Below are 21210 nucleotides of genomic sequence, written 5' to 3' on the forward strand. Positions count from 1 at the left end.
CGTACCTGCTATGTTATGATCCGCTAAAGTTAAACATGATATGAGATGAATAAATTCCTGTTTTTGTTAGCTTTGCCGCCATCTTGACTGCAAGGGAGCCAGGAGTGAGATTCAACTCTTCTTTGTTTGAGAGGGGAGAGGGAGGTAGAGAAGGGTTTTATTTTGTGTGGTGTTTTACAGCAAAATGTTCTAAATAAATAACAACTGTTTAAATTTAGACATTTGGACTTATGTTACCTTATTACCTTATTAAGTGTGCACGGTTAGGCGAACCCAGGAGGATGCTGGGTTACAATACCATTACATTATTCTATGCATCATAAAGAAAACTGAGATTATACATACATGCCCCCAAGACACACCTGGCGGAGATCTGCACTCTACTGAGCGCACACTTCTAGTTCAGGCGTGGATTTACTTGACAGGTCAAATCTCAAATCTCCTTCCACCTCACTAAAATTAAACCTCACCACAGTGTTACATACCCTCCCAAACAACATCAAGCTTTAAGGTCAGGGGGTTACATCATCCCTTTGTGGGCTGCAGGTGGTAAAGGCTAAGCCTTTTTCCGGACTAAATCCTCCCATTGAGTGAGTTGGCAGCAGAAAAACTGGGTGACTCTGGGTGTGTGATGCAACTTTTATATTTCCTAGTTATTCAACATACATGATGAAATCATCACTAAATACTACGATTATAGTAGAACGAATTACATGATAAAGGTATAATCGGCTATTTTTGGTGCTTTATCTGCTCCAGGAAGTCCCCACATAAAAATACAGAAATACTTCATTGTTCTGGCCTCACCTTATCCCCACCTGTTGCTCATATGACACACAACAAACACTGCACAACTCAAAGTCACCCCAAACATCACAGAAAATAGGAAATAAATGTTTTTTTTAAAAAAAAAGGTTTTTATTATGTCATTTTGGTGCTGTATCTAACCAGAGCTTTTGTAATCCAGGGGGACTATGTGTGGTTGGACCTTAAAACGGGCCGAGAGTTTGACGTTCCTGTGGGAGCCGTGGTTAAACTGTGCGACTCTGGACAGATCCAGGTTCTGGATGATGAAGGCAGGGTGAGTCGACAGCAAAACATAAAGGAATCTTGTGCTGTTGTATTTGCGTTTTGTTAAATAATATGTATATATACATATGTTTTGTTTAAATTGACTGTTGTGTACTTAGAAATAGTTGTGACCATTGTGTTTTTTTTATTGTACATTTTGAGTCAGTTAAATGAAAATGGTGGTCTATGTGAAGTCTTAGTTTGCCAACGATAAATGAGAAGACTATTGATCTGTGAGTGCCGTTGTTCTGTTTGTTTTAATCCATCTGATACTGCTGCTTTTAGCCTTAAGCTACACTGACTTTATGCCTTTATAAGCCTTAGTAAAATCAATCAAACCTTTATTTACACATATTCTACTTACAGGAAATACATATCTACTTTATTACTACTAACTGTTTCAGTAACTACATTTTTTCATTAGTCATGTTTATTCTTAAAGGAGGATTGCAGTTTATTTGGATCTTATTTTTGTAGTTTTGGCCACCATCTCTCATGTCAAGTTCAAGTCAATTTCAATGATGTAGCCCAATATCATAAATCATAAATTTGCCTCAAGGGGCTTTACAATCTGTACAACATACCTCTGTCAGTAGTAATAACATTGTACTCACTAAACGAGGTATCATGGCTAAAAAGAAGTCGAAAGGGGCAAGAAACAGTATTGACAGTATGTCAAACCTATTTGGAAGAGAAATAAAAGATGCGAAATTTTTGTCAACATCCATCACAATTTACAGACCAACTTCCCACCCACTGCACTTTTCGTATATCAAATCAAACCACATCAAATAAATCTTAATTTTTCACATAAAAGTACAATGTGTTGGGCCTCAAACAGTTGATCAAATGAAACCATGTAAGAAGTTTAGATGGAAAATTTGGTGGAACTGCTAAAAACTTATTGAGTAGACATTTGAATTTTTTTGTTTTGTTTTTTTTTGTCACAAGCCAGAAAAATTGGATACCACTATTTTAACTGTCACAATTTGTTGTATTTTTTAGGCTTGATATTTGTTAATTAAAATAAAGTTTAATCTGAAAAATAAGCAGTAACATTAGCGAACAAATGTCAAATTGTCAAACAAATGTAGTCTTACTCTTGTAGTTTGTTGAGGTAGAGATAACTTGAACTACTTTATATTTACCATTGGGTAGATCACAGTTGGCGATTTGAGGAGGGATAAAAGGGGGGCGTGCCATCCCCCTTATTAACCTGCCATCCCCCCTCTCCATCCCCTAGCAGCAGACAGAGTGCAGACCTACTAGTCTGCCTGTCTCATTGATGCTTTATCTGACTGAGGCTTGTGCGTTGAAATCTATGGCCCGACCGTGGCTCTGAAATATCAATAGCCTAACTGTGCTGTGTATTGATTAATCCATGGTGCTGTCTGTGGTGCTGAAGTAGCAGACAGATTTGTAATTGCACCTTTTTCTCTCAGTCCCGCCCTTATAAACATATCACATCAGTAGTCCTTTCTAATTTAATCCTTTTTTTTCCCATCTCACTCAGGAACACTGGATTTCCCCTCAAAATGCCACCAACATCAAGCCCATGCACCCAACGTCCATCCATGGGGTGGAGGACATGATCCGTCTGGGTGACCTCAACGAAGCTGGCATCCTCCGCAACCTGCTCATCCGCTACAATGAACGAGTCATCTATGTTAGTTCCCCCTCTGACACCGCTGTAGCTCTCATCTGCAAACAGTACTCAAATGTTTATAGTCATACCTAAAGAGGACTTACAAGGTGCAGAGAGAGAGAGAGTGTGTGACTTCCAAGCTTTCCTCACTGACTATATTTACATGCTGGTAGTACCCTGACTATTAAGTTCTTACTCAGGTTAAGCTGTTTATGTGTTTGTTTAATGCCCTGCGGTTGAGTTTACTTGTTACTATAAATAACACAATTAAAAGAATATCCCCACCTCGCTCTTTGACTGAGGTGTGAGAGGGATTTCAGACATAAAAGTGACAGCAGCTACTAACTATCTACTTGCTGTCAGATGTTTCCGTACATGCACTGACCATACAGGTTACTTTGGTAACAGGGTTTACACCTTATCAGCTTCTTCTCACTCGAAACAAGCCGATCTGTGGTCACACCTGTGTAGCAGCTTTACCGAGAGGCCAAGCAGGCTTAAATAGGTTTAAGGTGGATATCAGTGGATATTGGTGGATATTGGTGGATATTGTCTAACAGCTCATTTGACCAAAGGGACAATCTCCTGAAAACGTGTGCTGTGTTCCTTTGAGACTGTGTCCCAGTTAGTGCTATAATGGTTTTTAGTTGTTTTGTTCTCTCTCTCTCTATGTAGACAAACTGTGGTGGAAGGGTGAGTATGAAAGTAAACAATGCTAACACAGTTTTGCGATCCTCCTAACATACTTTTTTCTGTTTTCTTTCTGTATATCTGTTTTTATTTTACACATCACTGCTTAGTTGTGAAACAAACAATTCTTTGGTCATTTGAAGATAATGAGAAAATTGTTGTATCACAACAAGAACTGAAAAGATTAATGAGTCATAATCTTGATTTTTAAGGGGTGAAAATGTATTTAATTCATGGCCTCTCTTGGTTTCTATATGTTACTGGTCAAGTTTTTCTGGCCTTATTTATAACTGATTTTTAATACTTTCTAATGTACTCGATACTCAGTAGCTGATTTTTGCTTATATACTGTATTTCTAAAAGTAGTTGTTTTTAAAAATTGTAAATTTGCTGCAAGAATTTCAGTGTCATGTGATTGATGCAATGGACTCTTGAGTTCCTTGAGTCACTTTGTAAATGTGACACATTTTCTAATCAGTCAAATTAGATAATAATTAGATAATCTAATTAGAGTAAAATAAGCTGTAATTGTTTAACACTGTTTAACAAATGCCAATCAAAGAGAAGAGAAGTGAATACAGTAAGATCATATCCATAATTAATTATCCTGTGATCTTGTGATTGGGAAAATATGACAGCACTGATTTGCATAAAAAGACATCTTGTAAGTGGAGATATTCTTGTCAGTGTTTGAAACATCGACTCTTCTGTCTTTTGGTTCCTGCAGACATATACAGGCTCAATCCTGGTCGCAGTCAATCCCTACCAGCTGCTGCCCATCTACACTCCAGACCAGATCCGCCTCTACACCAATAAGAAGATCGGCGAGCTGCCGCCACACATATTCGCCATAGCAGACAACTGTTACTTCAACATGCAGCGGAACAACAAGGACCAGTGCTGCATCATCAGGTGTGTGTGTGTGTGTGTGTGTGTGTGTGTGTGTGTGTGTGTGTGTGTGTACTGAGGATTACACCCACTCAATAATTCACATAAACAACCATTGAATACTCAGAGAAAGCTGAGTGTTGACAGTTGTGTGTGACACAATAAAATCAGAGACTTAAAATTCTGTTTAGTTTCCTTGACAGACCCTTGAAAGAAAATGAGATAGTTCCATCTTCACTGCAAAGTGTCTTTTTTCTTTTATTGATGTGTAATTTGAGCGTCTTTTCGGCAGAAGAGAGGCTGTAAATAAAAACATAGACCAAAAGTTTTTTTTGTTTTTTTTGCCCAAAAATCATGCAGAGCACAATCAGTGTCTGCAGAGCTTCCTCTCAAACTGCATACGGCCTCCACAGCCTCCACCATTAAAGGCAAGGCAGCTTGTATGTTGCCTGAAAGGCAAAACGCAGGGTGAAAAAAATCTGCAAATTATTCATTACTAAGCTAAAATTGTTGTCAGAGCATTTTATCAATATTTTTATCAACACTTCTCTTCTCTCATATGGATTTTGGCAGCTGAACAGTCAGAGGACTAAATAAAAATTGAATTTTGGAAAGTGAGAGAGACATGTATCCCTCATCCCCAGCGGAAATTACACTGCTGACTGCGAAATATGTCCAGTTGCATGATTTTGACTTCTGCGCTGCTTGTGCAAGGACATTATTTTATTTTTAGATGAAGCCAGTCAAGGCTCTCCTTTTGATTGTGAACCTGTGAGTTTGCTCTGTTGTGGAGAACACTGCATGTACGACTGAGAGGAGCTAATTTACCTTGATTTATGCTTTGATAGTGACACTGCACCGCAGATATGCAGCACCACCGTTGTGATGATCGAAATCCTGTTTGTTACAACCACGAGAGACAATGAGTGTCTTTGTAAGTGTGTATTGGATGAGTGTGTAACAGTCTTCTCTGTGTGACAGTGGTGAGTCCGGAGCTGGGAAGACTGAGAGCACGAAGCTGATTCTGCAGTTCCTCGCAGCCATCAGTGGTCAACACTCCTGGATTGAGCAGCAAGTCCTGGAGGCCACGCCCATCCTGGAAGGTCAGCTGCGGTGCTTTGACACAAAATATCATTTACCATCTCCTAGTCTGGTTTCTGTGTGTTTTTTTTATAAATGTACATGCAAATCTGTACACACAGAAGTCGAACCAAAGTGTGAGAAAGCAATCTCACCACAAAGTCCGCTCAGGAGCTTTAGATCGTGTCACATGATCTTCACTTTATGGACTTCTCAGCCATGTTGGATTAAAAGCTGAAGCTCAAAGTTTAGTCTTGACCATGGGAACAGAAGTTAAGAAAACAACCTCACCATAAATTACATTAAGTAGCTGTTCTGGAGCTTTTGCTCACGTCATATGATCTTCATTAGCAGCAGATGCCGTTGTAACCAGTTTGCATGGAATTGGAAATGTTCAAACCTTTTTTTTTCTGAGCACTTTAAGGACTTTTTTTTCTGCACAGGAAGTCCTTAAAGTGCTCCGATGTCAAGAGTGAACGTTGTACCTCAGATGTCAAATCTAATCCTTTTTTGCGATATCAGTCCTGTATAGTTGTACACTGTCAAACATCACATGACTCCAGTTGCACTATAGCTGCATACTGTCAGACTCCTCTCCCAGCTTGGTGTGTGTTTATTTCTGTGCTTCTTCCCCTGTCGCCTCACTGTCTGATTTTGTCAACTCATTCAGCCTTTGGAAATGCCAAGACCATTCGTAACGACAACTCCAGTCGCTTTGGGAAGTATATTGATATCCACTTCAACAAGCGAGGGGCCATTGAAGGAGCCAAGATAGAGCAGTACCTGCTGGAGAAGTCTCGTGTGTGCCGGCAGGTGAGACACCGGATCATATTTTACACCTGTCTTTGTAGATTTAATATATCCTCAGTGTCAGTAAGGATCACAGTGGTTCCTTCAACTCACTTTTCTCCTTTTCTTCTCTCACTCTCTGTTCTCCACCAGGCTCCAGATGAGAGGAACTACCATGTTTTCTACTGTATGTTGAGGGGGATGGCTCCAGAGATGAAGGCCAAGCTGGGCCTGGGCCTCGCCACAGACTACTCCTACCTCACCATGGTGTGTTTACAGCTGTGTGTGAGACCAGTTTATGAGTCTTTGTACTGACTGATAAATGAGGTCATTATTGACATTATTATATCATTCACCTCCAGTGTGGTATGATATATTGACTGATACCAATACTTCACTTTATCCATACTTACATTTAGCATGTCATGCTCATAGTTAGCTAGCATGTTGTCTTGTTAGCATGGTAACATGATGCCTGCAAAAAAAAGAAGAAATCTAAAAAATGCTCATCACAATCTTCCAAAACCCAAGTGAACATATTCAAATTGCTTGAACAGTTGAAAACCCAAAAAACATATTTTGTTTAACATCATAGATGACAAACAAAACCAGTATAGTGGTTGGTTTGGCAAATGTACCTCTGATAGAGAGCAGCACACAGCCGCTTCCCTGGAAGCATCCAAACACAGCTAGTGGAAGCTAAAATGCTAATTTCATCATGCTAACAGACTCAATGACAGTGTTAACATGCTGATGTTTAGCAGATATAATGTTTACCATGTTCACAATCTTAGTTTCTCATGTTAGCATGCTAACATTTGCTAATTTGCAAAAAAAAAACCACAAAGTGCAGCTGAGGCTGAAGGGAATGTCATTAGTTTTGCGCTATTTGGTCATAAACATTAAGGGCTAGATGAAAAAAGTCTGTAGGATTCATCTTCTTGGGATCATGAATATCTGTACAAAAAGTCCTGACAATCCAGTTGTTGAGATATTTCAGTCTGGAGCAAAGATGCGGACCAACCGACAGACAGACATCGACATCTCTAGAGCAGTTAGCATGGCTAAAAATAATCATCTTAAGTTCTCTGGGCTTTTTTACCTTCCAGGGTAAATGTACACAGTGTGACGGTCGTGACGATCTCAGAGATTACTCCAGCATCCTGTCAGCCATGAAGGTCCTCATGTTCACTGAGACTGAGAACTGGGAGATTTCAAAGCTACTGGCTGCCATCCTGCACATGGGCAACCTCCGATACGAGGGTACATCTCACTGCACACATACAGTTAGCTTATACAATAACCTTCAGCTTTTGTTGACAGAGTCAGAGAAGTGATTCAACTCTAGTGTCACATTAGAGGCTGTAGTTAGTAGTGGTATTGTATTGCTTTGCATAATATTGAGAGGAGTTTCTAATATTGTGCCTGTTGAAAAAATGATCAGAGAAGTCGTATCCTTTAAGAGCTGTGAGGAAACTAATAATCTTTCTCGTCTCCCTCAGCTCGTACGTATGACAACCTGGACGCCTGTGTGGTCGTGAGATCTCCTGACCTGGTTACTGCAGCTTCACTCATGGAGGTGTGTATGAGTGTATGCATAGAGTATGTGTGTGTGTACTATCTATAAGTCTACACATAGATCTAGTGAATAAGAAACTAAATTATTATGTATCAAAAAAAGTAATCACCTGCATCAATCCAGCAATATCTCTGTATTGAGGGACAGTTAACTCATATGCTGATATATCTGATAAAGGGTTACTTGCAGTGATGGATGATGCTTTCAATTAAAATAAGTTTTCACTACTTTTTTGTCATTCACTGGTTTTCTTTTTTCTTAATTTTTCTGCTCGTCACTGCTTGTTGTTCTCTGTAGGTGGAGCCTAAGGACGTGATGGTGTGTTTGACCACACGAACCCTGATCACACGTGGTGAAAGTGTCGCCACGCCTCTCAGTGTGGAACAAGGCTTGGATGTCAGGGATGCCTTTGTCAAGGTATTGATATTTTTACCACTTTAAAGCCCCTGAAAACTTAGTTTGAAAACTTCAGTTATTTTTATGGGGTTTTTTTCACAAAAAAGAATAAATAGCATGTTAAAAAGTTGAACTGCTGGATACAAGATGCCTCTGACTTGAGTTGTAAAGTCCATTCAAGTGTATGTGCACTGGAGGCTTCAAGTTTCTATATTACACTTGTGTAAATTAAATATTGGACCATGAGTGGCTCCAAACTATGTGAACTAATTTGAAAACAGCCTTCCAGTGTCAAACTCTGCACATACATCATTCTGTTCTGTAGAAAGCAGAAAAAAATAACATTTTTTAGTGGAGGAAGACTTTAAAAATTCATGACTAAATGAGCAAAATGTGGACCAAAACGTCCTGAAGTATAATTTATTAAAAGAGAATTTCGACATTTTGGGAAATACACTTGTCCGCTTTCTTGCTGAGACTTAGATGAGAAGATCGATACCACTCTCAGGGTCGGCAAATATGAAGCTACATCCAGCAGCCAGTTAGCTTAGCTCAGCATAAAGACTGGAACCAGTGGGAAACAGTTTACCTGGCTCCTTCCTGAGGTAACAAAACCCTAAAACCAGCACCTTTAAAGCTCACTAATCAAACTTTTCTTGCATCCATCCATCGCTAGATGTTCCCAGACCAGATGAGATATAAACAGTATAATCTCTCCAGGTGTGTTCTGAGTCTGCTCCAGGTCTCCCATCAGTTGGACGAAGAAACCTCCAGAGCGAGGCGCTCAGGAGGCTTCCTAACTGACAGTCTTTTCAAGCAAATTACTGGATAATTTTAGGCATCTCTAGCTTTTATTAAAATATTTGAAACAATGAAAAAAAAGTCACTCTTTGGTTGAACTTGTCACAACCCAATTATGGATGGTCACAAGGGATCACAAGCTAAAATAGTTGAGAATCGCTGCTTTAAAATCATTTATCATGAAAGCAAATATTAGATTAGAGATTAGATTAGATTAGATTAGGGATTCTCTCCTTATTGGTCCCTCTATCGCAGTCTTTGGAGGGTCCTCTCATGAAAATGTTTACAGGTCCTGGATCAGAAAAGTGTATCTACAATGGAAATGTCCAAAAATTAATAATAATAATAACTTTATTTATATAGCACCTTTTAAAAACAAAGTTTACAAGACAAAGCAAAAGCAGTACAATGCAAAGCAAAGACATGAAACAGAGACAATAACAGATCTGACCTTAAAAAGATGGCGGCCAAAGGCAAAGAAAGACAATAAAGAGATGTTAAAAAGAAAGATGAAAAGTTAAAAAAAATATGTATATTCTTATTGCCTCTGTGTTTTATCTTCCAGGGGATCTACGGCAGGCTGTTTGTCTGGATTGTAGATAAGATTAATGCCGCTATATACAGGCCTCCGTCCTCTGAAGGTAACATCATGCGCAGGTCGATCGGTTTGCTGGACATCTTTGGATTCGAGAACTTCAGTGTCAACAGGTCACTTATACTTTGTGGTTTGATGCGTAGTCAAGTCGATTTTTTATTGGTTATTTATTCATATAATATAAAAAACTGTACTGTTTCTGCTAATTTAATACCTTGACGCCTGCTGCTCTCTGCTCTCTTCTGATTTTTTTTTTTCCACTTTAGTTTTGAACAACTATGCATCAACTTTGCCAACGAGAACCTGCAGCAGTTCTTCGTTCGCCACGTCTTCAAACTGGAGCAGGAAGAGTACAACCTGGAGGACATCAGCTGGAAGCACATCGAGTTCACGGACAACCAGGACGCACTGGACATGATCGCCAACAAACCCATGAACATCATCTCCCTCATTGATGAGGAGAGCAAATTTCCTAAGGTACAATACAAGCGAGAGTCACATAAAAGCTGCCACATGGTTTTGTCTTGAGCCACCAGGTTAAAAATGTTCATAGTTATCATGTCGACGGATACTGCGGTCTGTAGTTTGAGTGATATGTTGATTTTCTGACATGCTGGGCAAGTTTTTGGGGCCTTTTTATGAGATTTTTCAAGTGTGTAATGTCAGAAACTTTCAACGGTAAAAATGTTGGCATATTCTGTATTTTGGCTTTAAAACTCAACAAAAATTTCTAGCTTCAATATATTTAAATAATATATTTTGCATTTCTTTGGAATGTAACAAAGTACATTTACTAAAGTTCTCCACTCTACATTTCAAAGGGAAATATTGTACTTTTTACTACTTTTTACATTTATTTCACAGCTGTAGTTACTTTTCATATCAATAGGGATGAAATTTTGTTTCTCTGAGGCCAGTAGTGGTGCTACATTTATTATTTAAACACTGCAGATGGATTTAATGAGTAAAACAGATGATTTATTTTATATTTTCTATATTTTTAATAATTTAGATCACTTGTAAAGATCTGTTTTTGCTTTGATCAACAGAAAAAAGACCATTTGATGTGTCAAAAGCCACATTAAATCATCTTTGGTTCAATGTTTTAAACAATAAAACATCCAAGGGGGCTTAATACTTTTTACAAACACTGAATATCTGGATATATATATATATACAGTATATATAACAAAAATATTGACTGTGGCCATTTTACATAATGAGAACTTTTAATACTTAAATTACATTATGCAATCAATGCTTCTGTACTTTTACTTAAGCTTTTGAATGCAATATTTTTACTTGTAAAGAAGTGTTTTATACTGTAGTGCTGCTACTTTTTACTCAAGTAAAACATCTCAATACTTCTTCTACTCTGTTTATAGTGTAGAGTTGATGCCTGGTTCTTTGTATTCTTTCAGGGAACTGATGCGACGATGCTGTATAAGCTCAATTCACAGCACAAGCTCAACTCTAACTACATCCCCCCAAAGAACAGCTATGAAACCCAGTTTGGTATCCAACACTTTGCTGGTGTGGTGCATTACGAGACCAGAGGTGGGTTCTGTTTCATCAGTCTCATCTGTCCCCCATGTTGTCTTGTTTTCATGTTTTGTTTTAAGCTTTTCTCCTCATTCCTCTCTTGTTTGTACTGGTTCGTGTAATTGTTTGAGCGGTTATGCCAGTGGTTTGCCCAGAGGAGCAGCCTTTCTGCTAATTTGTTGGGACAGAATTAAATTGTTCATGAGCAAAAATGTGGATTTCGTTCTGGAAGAAGATCAGAAAAGCAGCTTTTAATCCTTTCATAGATAATGAAGACATGATGGGAGAGTGTTAATCCAGTCATGTGTTATATTAAAAGTAATGAGCTAAGTTTCTTGTCTTCTCTTATTTAAAACACCTTTGAACAAATGTGATGATAACACACAGTTTCACCTAATACCAGTGTTTTTTGGCCTGTGCCCCAAAAAAAAAAACTATTTGTAAGAGTCTGATTCATGCTTTTATGAATGCACAGTAAATACTGTATGTGATTGTAACATGACTTCATTTTTTTTTCTTATTAGTACAATTAGATACTGTACAAAAGGTAACTGTAACAAAATATACAGACAAAACAATACAACAACAATACAAAAGCAGTAAGACTTAACAAACAGAGGTCATGAGTTGGTACAGATTTGTAGTCGGTTACGTAAATGAGAGAACTATATCGACATTTCGTATTAGTACGTTTCTGTACATGTATGAAATGTGTGTGTAATTGTGACCGAGGGAATGTGCAGGTCTGTGCAAGGAAGGGGGAAAAATACAATAAAATGAAATAATAAAACAAATGGTGGAAAAGAAAATACATTTATGTGTATAAACATGCTCATATGTATATAGTATCATAATACTACTGTTACCATTACTACCACTACTACTACTGACTTCAGTCATGCAGGGGTTCAGTGCAGCCCGGGAGGAGGGAGGAGGGCTGACAGGGTCCACCCTCTTTTTTTTTTTCTTTTATAAATCAATAACAATCTTGAAACAGGATTTTAAAAAGCTAAGCTTCTATTAAATCCATCTGCTGATCGTGAACTATCAAGGAAGTGATCTTTATATTTATGCTGTGTGTTGATTTTCCCCGACAAATCTGAAAGTGAAACTCTAATATTACAGTACAAAATTTCTAATTTACGTCCCGTTTCTATACATTTGTCACTATGAGATATATATATATATATATACGAGGTCCAGTTTCAGTCTCAGCTATCAGTTTTTATAATCAATTATTTCTTTGTTAGTTCTTTCTGTCCACCAGAGAACATAAATATACACATCAGGCTCATTAAAAGTCTCCAAAACTTGCTGTCAATCACCAGAATTTCCCAACATGGGTCAACTGTCCAATGTGAACAATAAGTGACAGACAACAATGTATAACTACAGGTGTGAAAGCGACCTCATGGTATTTCTCTCTCTCTTTCTTTCCCTCCCTGAAGGATTCCTGGAGAAAAACCGAGACAGCCTCCACACCGACATCATCCAGCTCGTCCACTCGTCCAAGAACAAGTTCATCAAGCAGATCTTCCAGGCTGACGTGGCCATGGTGAGACCAACAAACACTGTAATACCGCTAGGTTTTCCCGCAGTCTAACTCGTTATTAAAGCACATGAACTCTTGTAATGGTCGACTAATAAGTTTTACCTCCTTTTATTCGCTTTTGTTATGACTTTTAAAGGTGTTGCTGTCTTCAAGTGATGATGTCACTGGTGACTTTTGCTTCCCTTTAGCTTTTCTCCCCACGGTGTTGGCTTTTACTAATGGCACAACCCTCCTCTCTATCTGCTGTCTCTTCTCTGTTTCCTCTGTCTTTTCCTCCTGACATCAGTTTCTGTGTGGCTATCAGCAGCCCAGCACCCCTGCTCCCAAGGTAATCATAGGCCTTTTAGTAACATGTGTGTGTGTGTTTCCTTAAACTGAGTAAAAAAACCCATGAATCCAAATATCCACGACGCACCTCCAGATAGTAGCACCCCCCCCCTTTCTTTAAGCTCTTCTCTTTATTCCACAGGTGTGCAGTTTGTTGTAGCAGAAACCAGAAGGAAAATTGTGTTGATTTGGGGAAATTTAGCATGAATTTAATGAAAAATGAATCTGCAAACTCTCTGACTTCTCAGTCTTGTGGCAAAAAAGTAGAGGCAAAGTCTTGTAATAACTGCTTTTGACGGGACAATTTAAAAAACTTTTAGACGTGAGTTGTTTTCTGTTTGGCTTCACTGAAAGGATTACAGTGAGGAAAGCTGTCAGAGATTTTGTATTGTCTCCTGTTTTATTTGTTTTTTTTGTGTGCTGTAGTAATAATGTGTGTGCACCCTGTTCTTGCATTGTGTACAACTGTGTGAACATTTATCTCGTGTTTACCCACATGTAATGCAGAACAATTTATTAAGCAGCTTCTTAACTAATTAAAACAACAGTTTGCCATGATGATGATAAGAAGAGCAGGTGACAGAAACTTAAATAATAAAATCCATAAATGACAGTAATGTCCAAATCTATTCCAAGTTGTCATTTTTATTCAAGTTCAGGCGTAAAAACGGTTTTAGCAACAAGCTAACTTTAGCAACAGTAATTAAATATCTCAACTTTCCTCAGTTTGAAACAGCTGCTGAAAAGTCTGCGGCTGCAATCTGATTGGTTAGTTGTATTTTTTTTTAATTTTGTTGTGTTGCTAAGGCCTTCTACAAATTTACTAAGGGACCACCAATCACAGAGATCCCTGATTGGGTGAGAAACAGAGGAAGTGATTTTCTTGTCTGTGCTTGATTGTTACAATTAAGCCAAATTATTGTGGTGTTGCAAAGGTTAATTTTGACTTGGAAACATTTAGATTTTATGATAAATTACTTTGAGAATGTATAAATATAAACAAGAAATGTTTTTTACAATTAGAGTTGGATAAATCTTAGGCCCTCTGTGAGCGACGGTTCCACACTGATTACATCTTTTTCACTGATTTTGGTAATTAATACATTTGACTTCTATAGCACATTTCATGTCTGAAATGCAACACAAAGTAATCAGACTTTTGCAATAAAACAAGGATTAATACATTAAAATAGGATACATTTGAATTAAAAGAAAAGACTATGTAAAATAATTGGTGGGTGAAAACACGTAAAAATGTTCTTAAAAAGTGTCGTAGAGTCCCGCAAAGTGAGTTTGGCACCAAAAAATGCCAACTTACAGCCAAGAGTCAGCTCATGGAGACAAATTTCACTAGCATGACAAAGATAAAAAAAATAAAAAAAAATTGGTCATTTGGATTTCTGAAACTGTTTTATTTACTTCCACCTTGTGTTGTGTGTGTGTGTGTATGTGTGTGTGTGTGTGTGTGTGTGTGCAGGGTGTTGAGACCAGGAAGCGCTCTCCCACTCTGAGCAGCCAGTTCAAACGTTCCCTCGAGATGCTGATGAGGACACTCAGTGTCTGTCAGCCGTTTTTCGTTCGCTGTATAAAACCCAACGAGCTCAAAAAACCTATGGTGAGTGCCGTGTGTGTGTGTGTGTGTGAAGAGATTTCTGCAACTCCTTTTTCAAAATAAAAGACTTTCCCTGTTTTTAGCACCTACCAACCTACCTACATAGTGAAGCCACTGAGTTTTCAGATTTATGACTTTGTTGTTCTTGTGTCTGTTGCCATCATGCATGTTTAATATTTTGTGCTTAATGCTTTTATTTTGAGTATTTTGTAACTATTGTTTTGAAAAGTGCTACATAAATCAGTCTTATTTACTTGCGTCGCCAGTGCTAGCTATTTTAATCAGAGAGCATAAAAGTGTAATTCAAACAATATTAAATAAAACTACTGAGTATTCTGAGTGTTTATTACTTGTAGATTTAACAATAACATTGATTTCAGCAACACTTGTACAGTTACACATATTAAATCTGTTCTCTCATTTACCTTACAGCTCAAAGTCTTGCAGAAACTGGACACATTAAGACACTTTAATTCAACTTTTGTCTTCTTACATGGGGCTTCCTGACTTTTTTAACCTTATTTTAATGTTGCACATCTTGTCTCTCTGTGTTTTTTTCTCAGTTATTTGACAGAGAGCTGTGTATTCGTCAGCTGCGCTACTCCGGCATGATGGAGACCATCCGGATCAGACGGGCCGGTTATCCCATCCGATACACCTTTGCCGAATTTGTGGACCGTTACCGAGTCCTTATGCCTGGCATCAAACCTGCCCACATACAGGTCAACAGCACAGCCTGCATCTGTTAAAATTCAGTTTCTTTTAGTTCAAAGGGACTGCCTGTAACAAAGACAGATTTTTATATTTAGATTTCTACGTCCACCTCAGTAGAAATGTGTTCAAATATCAGCCAGGCAGTATCATTCACCTCTAATGTGTTGTGTATGATCTGCTTGTTTGATAAATATCTATTGTAGAACTGATCAATACTGCATTAATTATGTAAAGCCTTAACTTCAACTGATTTTAATACAACATTCCTGTTTGCAGTATCTGATGAGCCTTAGATCAAAGTACAAAGTCTTTAACTTCTCTTTTACAAAGTCCTTTCTCCTTCCAGGAAGACCTACGAGGGACCTGCCAACAGATAGTCCTGGCCCGGCTGGGGAAACATGATGACTGGCAGATCGGAAAGACCAAGATTTTCCTGAAGGTTTCCTGAATATCACACTTAATAACATTAAAGGATAAAGCTGGTCTTGTTGTCAACAAATCTCATGTGCAGAGCCAAACCAACATTGTGTGTGTATCCAAAGCCTGATGTATCTAATTCCTCTGTGTCGTAGACCACAGAACGTACCCAAACAAATAAACAAAGGTGTCGAAACTCTTTGGGGTGAAGGTACATGTCACACAGTGCAGCAGTGTGGCTCATCAACTAATAGTTTTTGGACAACAACGAAGGACTACGGTACAGAGGAATAAGATATATCAGACTTTGGATACACACACAATAATCACCTTATCCTTTAAAGTGATGTAATCTACAAGAATATTTAATCTTAAAACATAATCAGTGCCTCTCTTCTTCTTGTTGGTTTAAAACATCATGATTTTCAACCGCTGGTGGTTTTATTTGCTGCTGTATCTCTGCTTGTTTCCTGTCAGGATCACCACGACATGCAACTGGAGATCGAGAGAGACACGGCCATTACTGACAAGGTCATCCTCATCCAGAAGGCTGTACGCGGACTTAAAGAGAGGTCAGGAACTTTCCATAAACATACCTTTATTTTGAGTCTTTTTTTAAAATAAGAGTGTTCCTACATGTTTATGTATTTGATAAGTGAACCTCTGTGTTCAATTTCATGTTCAGCTCTAAAGGATTCAGGATACATTTCTTCTGCTGTACGTCCTGGTGTGAAAACTCATTTCTGTCTTTCTTTTTAGGACTAACTTTCTCAAATTAAGGAGTGCTGTGATTTTTATCCAGAAGGTGTGGAGGGGTTATCGGTGCAGGAAGAATTACCAAATTGTGAGTTTTCATGGGTCAAAATATTCAGAAACATCTTAATAGCTGTTTGCTCTCTAATTTCTTAGATGCAGTATGATGTTTTATCCCAATAAATCCCCAATTTCTTACGAGCTGCACAAGTCTAGTGTCCCATTCACGCTAATTTATACAACTTCTACACCAAACTAATCACACTCCACCTTTTAAAATACTTTCCTCTCCTTCAGATGCAGTCTGGCTTCTTGCGTCTCCAGGCCGTCTACAGGTCGAGGAAGCACTACAAAAGCTACCGGAAGACTCGCCATTGTGTTACTCTCATCCAAGCCCGTTCCCGCGGTTTCCTCATCCGGCAGACATTTTGGCGGCGTCTTCGTGCTGTGTTGACCATCCAGGCCTACACCAGGGGCATGATAGCCAGACGCCTCTGCCAGAGGCTCAGGGCAGAGGTAAAGAGTTATTATGTTTACTACTGCTACTCGAATCTTGTTGTTAATGTGCCAGAAAGAGAAGGATATTGGTGCTAAGGGTGAACATGAGACAGAAATTTGTTTTGGCTAAAAGAAGATGTGAAGCCTTACTGTATTTGTTCTTGTGATGCCATTAATAGATAAATACTACAGAAGGTTTTTCTTCATACTCAAATACAAAGATCAGCTGTGAGTGAGGGATCATTCTGGTTGCACCAATAACTGGTGGGATATCTTGAAACCGTTAGCTGACCTTAAAGGAATAGTTTGACATTTTGGGAAATAAGCAGAGTTTGATGAGAAGATCAATACCTGTAAGGTAAATATGAAGCTAAAGACAGCAGCTGCTAGCATGGCTCTGTCCTAAGGTTAAATAGTCAACCTACCAACAGCTCTAAAGCTCACTATTTAACCAATATAATTTGTTTAATATATACAGAAACCCAAGTGTGAGCCAGGCTACCTGTTTCCCCCTACCTCCAGTCTTTATGCTAAGCTAAGCTAATCAGCTGTTAGGCTGTAGCATTATATTTAGCGTAGAGACATGAGAGTGGTATCAATCTTCTCATCTTACTCTTGGCAAAGAGAGACAATAAATGTATAATTTCAAAAGTTTTGAATTATTGCTTTAGATAACAGAAGGGATCATGTGACTGGGATTAAAAGTGGATATGACAAATTGATATCTTGCTCTTGATCAACTGCTGCGTACAATACATCTGTCTGGTGTTGCAGTGGTGATAGAAAAAACATGTGAAATCTGATGCCTATCCACCTTATTCCTAACCCCATGACACCTTGCGTGAATTATGGGTGCAACTTTCCTTTTACTCACCTGTATCTGTGACAGTAAGTTGTATACTACAGGTGTCTTTCCTTTTCTTGGAAAATTTTGGGAAATAAATGATGTGGGCAAGGTGCAAAATTAACTTTTTTGTCCACCAGCCAAATGGCAGGTGAATGTTCAGATTTTACCAGCCAATCAATAGATTATTGTTTTTTGGGCTGGTGAGTGACACAAATCTGCCACCACTTGCATATTTTACCAGCATTTGGCTGGTGGCTGGTGCTATTTTTAACACAACCTATCACGCAAAGGAAAGTTCAACCCTTAACCCCTTAAACTCATTCATCAACTATTAATCCAGCTTTAAGGCCTTAGTATGCTTCAAACAAACGACATGTTTTACGACATGTCATCCAACGTCGACTAAAGGCAAAAGTTCACTTAGTTGTACACACAAAAACTCACAAACATAGTCGTGTGAAGAATGCAAAAAGAGAGTCTGAGAGAGAAGTTCAAACCCTGCCTTACTTTCACTCTCATCTCTGCACATCTGGTCGGTCGCTGCATTAAGTGGCACATATTTGTCAAATTACTGCTCTGCCATCAGAAAGGGAGTTTTAGACACTGTTGGACAATCCAACAAGCACTTCATTTGAAGCATACTGAGGCCTGTAAGCACACTGAATCCAATCTGAGGTGCTCTTAAGAGTAGGGTTTTTCTTTTCAAAAGAACCTTGCATGTTTTGAAATGTTTTACCATAAAACCTTATTTTATACATTCTTTTTAAATAAGCTTGTTTTAACCTGTTTGCATGTCTGTTTGTGAAATATGAAAATGTTTGTGAGCTTCTAAGAATGTTTGTGCTTTAAAAAATGCTACTTTATCTGCCATTGTTGCACATTTCCTGTTCTGAGAGTCAATGTTGAATAAATCAGTCGTTTTTAAAATGTTTGCTAAATCTCAGCTTGTTATTAAATTGATCAGTTACAAATAGCTTTCAGAGAACTTGCAAATAATAATCCTTAACAAGTCTGCAGCTCCAGTGATGCGACAATGACGAAGTCAGTTGGGCGAGATGGGTGAGCTCTTTGGGAGCCCAACAGCGGAGCAGCGTGTGGACCTGAACGGACGAGATGCGGCTGCTGTTTATATATTGTCAATGTCGCACATGCGTCCAAAGATGTTGACCTTGGCATCTGCACTACCTACTTTTGGTTGTGTGCCATGTTAGCATGTAGAAATGTAGACGTATTCTGCTGTAGCACTTACTGTAAGGTCTGGTAAATAGCATGCGTTAGCCAAACACTGAATAGAGGTAAAAGTACTTTATATTGTGCTCAGTTTTTGAGAATAGTTTATATTCTTTGCTCACTGTTGTGTAATCATTTCTTAGAGTTATCATAACAAAAAGTCATTTTTACACCCTTAATATTTCCCTTCAGTTCCTCAGCTCTAGTTTTTTCTGAATTTTAACTTATGAAAAGCTTATAGAAAATTAATAAATGCAAATCAGGTTGCTGATTTATACATAACACCCTACCTGAACCCTATTCCCCCTGTTTCCTCTCTCACCTCCCGTCACAGCTGCAGCATCGCCTGGAAGCCGAGCGCCAGCGCCTGGCTGAGGAGGAGCAGCTGCGAAACCAGATGACGGCTCGACGGGCCAAGGCAGAGGCTGAGAGGAAACACCAGGTGCGGCTCGACCAACTGGTCCAGCAGCAGGAGGAGAGGGAGAGGGAGGAAAAGGAGGAGACGAGGAGGAAGAAGGAGCTTCTGGAGCAGATGGAGAGGGAGAAGGAGCAGCCCGTGGACCACTCAGACATGGTGGACCGCATGTTTGGTTTCCTGGGGAACTCCGGGCCATTGCCCAACCAGGACGGACAAGCACCAACTGGCTTTGAAGTATGTATTATTATGGGTTTTGTAGTCATATAAATTCAAATTTTTGTACTAATTTATATTGATTTTTAACCAGTCAGTCAGTCAGTTAACCACTATCTCAGTAACAACTGCCATGAAATCTTGTTCATACATTCATGGTCCCCAGAGGGTAAATCCTTCTTGATGACAGCCACTGGATAGATTGCTTTTATGTTCCCCTCAGGATGAATTTTGATAACTCTGGTGATCCCTCAGCCCCATATGTGACCCAGTCAGACTGGTTTCTCAGTGCAAACCTGATGGGGGAAATACAAACATTATTTTTTTTACTTGTTATCTGGCAGCGCTTTGTATGCTCCAAGGTATTTTCATGATCACATGGGTATTAACTGTCTGCTCAGGATGAGAACATCTTTGCTCTGGGCGAAACCAACGTTTAAATCCAGTATTTCCACAAACTTTGCCCAGCTTTTTCAGAAACAGAACTACAAACACTGCTCTCTTCTTTGCTACATCCACTGTGGAAATACTGGCCTTAAACGTTGGTTTGAATAGTTGGTTTAAATCTAATAATCTCTTAACTTTTCATCGTTATGCCAACATTTCAACCTGTCCAACACTTTGATTTATGACCAAATACCTGCAAAACTAGTGACATTCCCATCATCTTTAGCTGTATACTTTCAAAAGTTATCATGCTAACACGCTAAACTAAGATGGTGAGCTTTGTGAACATTATACCTGTTAAACATCAGCATAGTAGAATTGTCATTGCATGCATGCTAACTTGCTGACGTTAGCATTTAGCTCAAAGCCTAAGTAATAGATTTAAACTGCTTTTCATCTTGTTTTTTGGCCACTTTGGGTCAGAACAACATCACAACAAGCTGACATACGTACAGCTCTGACATATTATGATGGTAAAGGTTTTGTTATTGCTAACATGTTAGCAAACAGTTACCTACTTACACATCCAGCAGACACAGAGCAACATTAGCATTCATTTGGAGTCATGTTTCTGTCCACCTGATGAATTAAAATCTAACATTCATTTAGTTTAACTCTGATTTGGTCTCCGCTACCTCCTAAATATCTGGCTCTATCTGGCCAAATGTTGAACTTACTACACCAGCTAGTCTGCTATTTCTAATGTATTTCTTCATGTGTGTATTTTCCTGTCGCTCAGGACTTGGAGAACACTCCTCGCGGTGAGGAAGCTGAAGAGGAGGTGGTGAATGAAGCTCCGCCGCTACCCGACGAGGAAGATGAGGATTTGTCTGAGTACAAGTTCTCTAAGTTCGCAGCCACCTACTTCCAGGGTGTTTCCACTCACACCTACATCAGACGACCACTTAAACAACCTCTGCTCTTTCACGAGGACGAAGGAGACCAACTGGTGAGACAGAACTTTTGATTTCAAACATAAAGCCCTCTTCACCTCCCAGCGGTCCACTGAGTTATTTACAGTGTTGTGAAAATGTATTTGCTCCCCTCCTGATTTCTTCTATTTTTGTATGTACAGTACAATATCTCATACTAAACTGTTCCAGATC

General features: G+C 38.9%; 1 protein-coding gene and 1 long non-coding RNA gene across 2 annotated transcripts in view; one reads left to right on the forward strand and one right to left on the reverse strand.

The window, feature by feature from the left end:
• The window catches only part of LOC121910695 (unconventional myosin-VIIa-like), a 56476-nt gene that overhangs the window by 15230 nt on the left and 20036 nt on the right, over window positions 1-21210 (forward strand). The window contains exons 5-26 of the mRNA XM_042431984.1: window positions 968-1081; window positions 2585-2737; window positions 4134-4318; window positions 5276-5397; window positions 6045-6187; window positions 6317-6430; window positions 7273-7426; window positions 7666-7742; window positions 8040-8159; window positions 9505-9647; window positions 9801-10011; window positions 10956-11091; window positions 12525-12631; window positions 12915-12956; window positions 14433-14570; window positions 15131-15289; window positions 15628-15720; window positions 16176-16270; window positions 16458-16542; window positions 16749-16967; window positions 19361-19678; window positions 20844-21053. Coding sequence (XP_042287918.1) covers window positions 968-1081; window positions 2585-2737; window positions 4134-4318; window positions 5276-5397; window positions 6045-6187; window positions 6317-6430; window positions 7273-7426; window positions 7666-7742; window positions 8040-8159; window positions 9505-9647; window positions 9801-10011; window positions 10956-11091; window positions 12525-12631; window positions 12915-12956; window positions 14433-14570; window positions 15131-15289; window positions 15628-15720; window positions 16176-16270; window positions 16458-16542; window positions 16749-16967; window positions 19361-19678; window positions 20844-21053 — 3138 coding nt within the window. The remainder of the gene's footprint in view (window positions 1-967; window positions 1082-2584; window positions 2738-4133; window positions 4319-5275; window positions 5398-6044; window positions 6188-6316; window positions 6431-7272; window positions 7427-7665; window positions 7743-8039; window positions 8160-9504; window positions 9648-9800; window positions 10012-10955; window positions 11092-12524; window positions 12632-12914; window positions 12957-14432; window positions 14571-15130; window positions 15290-15627; window positions 15721-16175; window positions 16271-16457; window positions 16543-16748; window positions 16968-19360; window positions 19679-20843; window positions 21054-21210) is intronic.
• On the reverse strand, window positions 6356-7340 carry LOC121910700. The gene is made up of 3 exons (XR_006099716.1): window positions 7266-7340; window positions 6577-6638; window positions 6356-6442 (listed from the first exon to the last, which is right to left on the reverse strand). It is a non-coding gene; the product is annotated as an uncharacterized LOC121910700 (long non-coding RNA).

The sequence above is a fragment of the Thunnus maccoyii genome, chromosome 13 (assembly GCF_910596095.1).
Source record: "Thunnus maccoyii chromosome 13, fThuMac1.1, whole genome shotgun sequence".
Classification (NCBI taxonomy): domain Eukaryota; kingdom Metazoa; phylum Chordata; class Actinopteri; order Scombriformes; family Scombridae; genus Thunnus; species Thunnus maccoyii.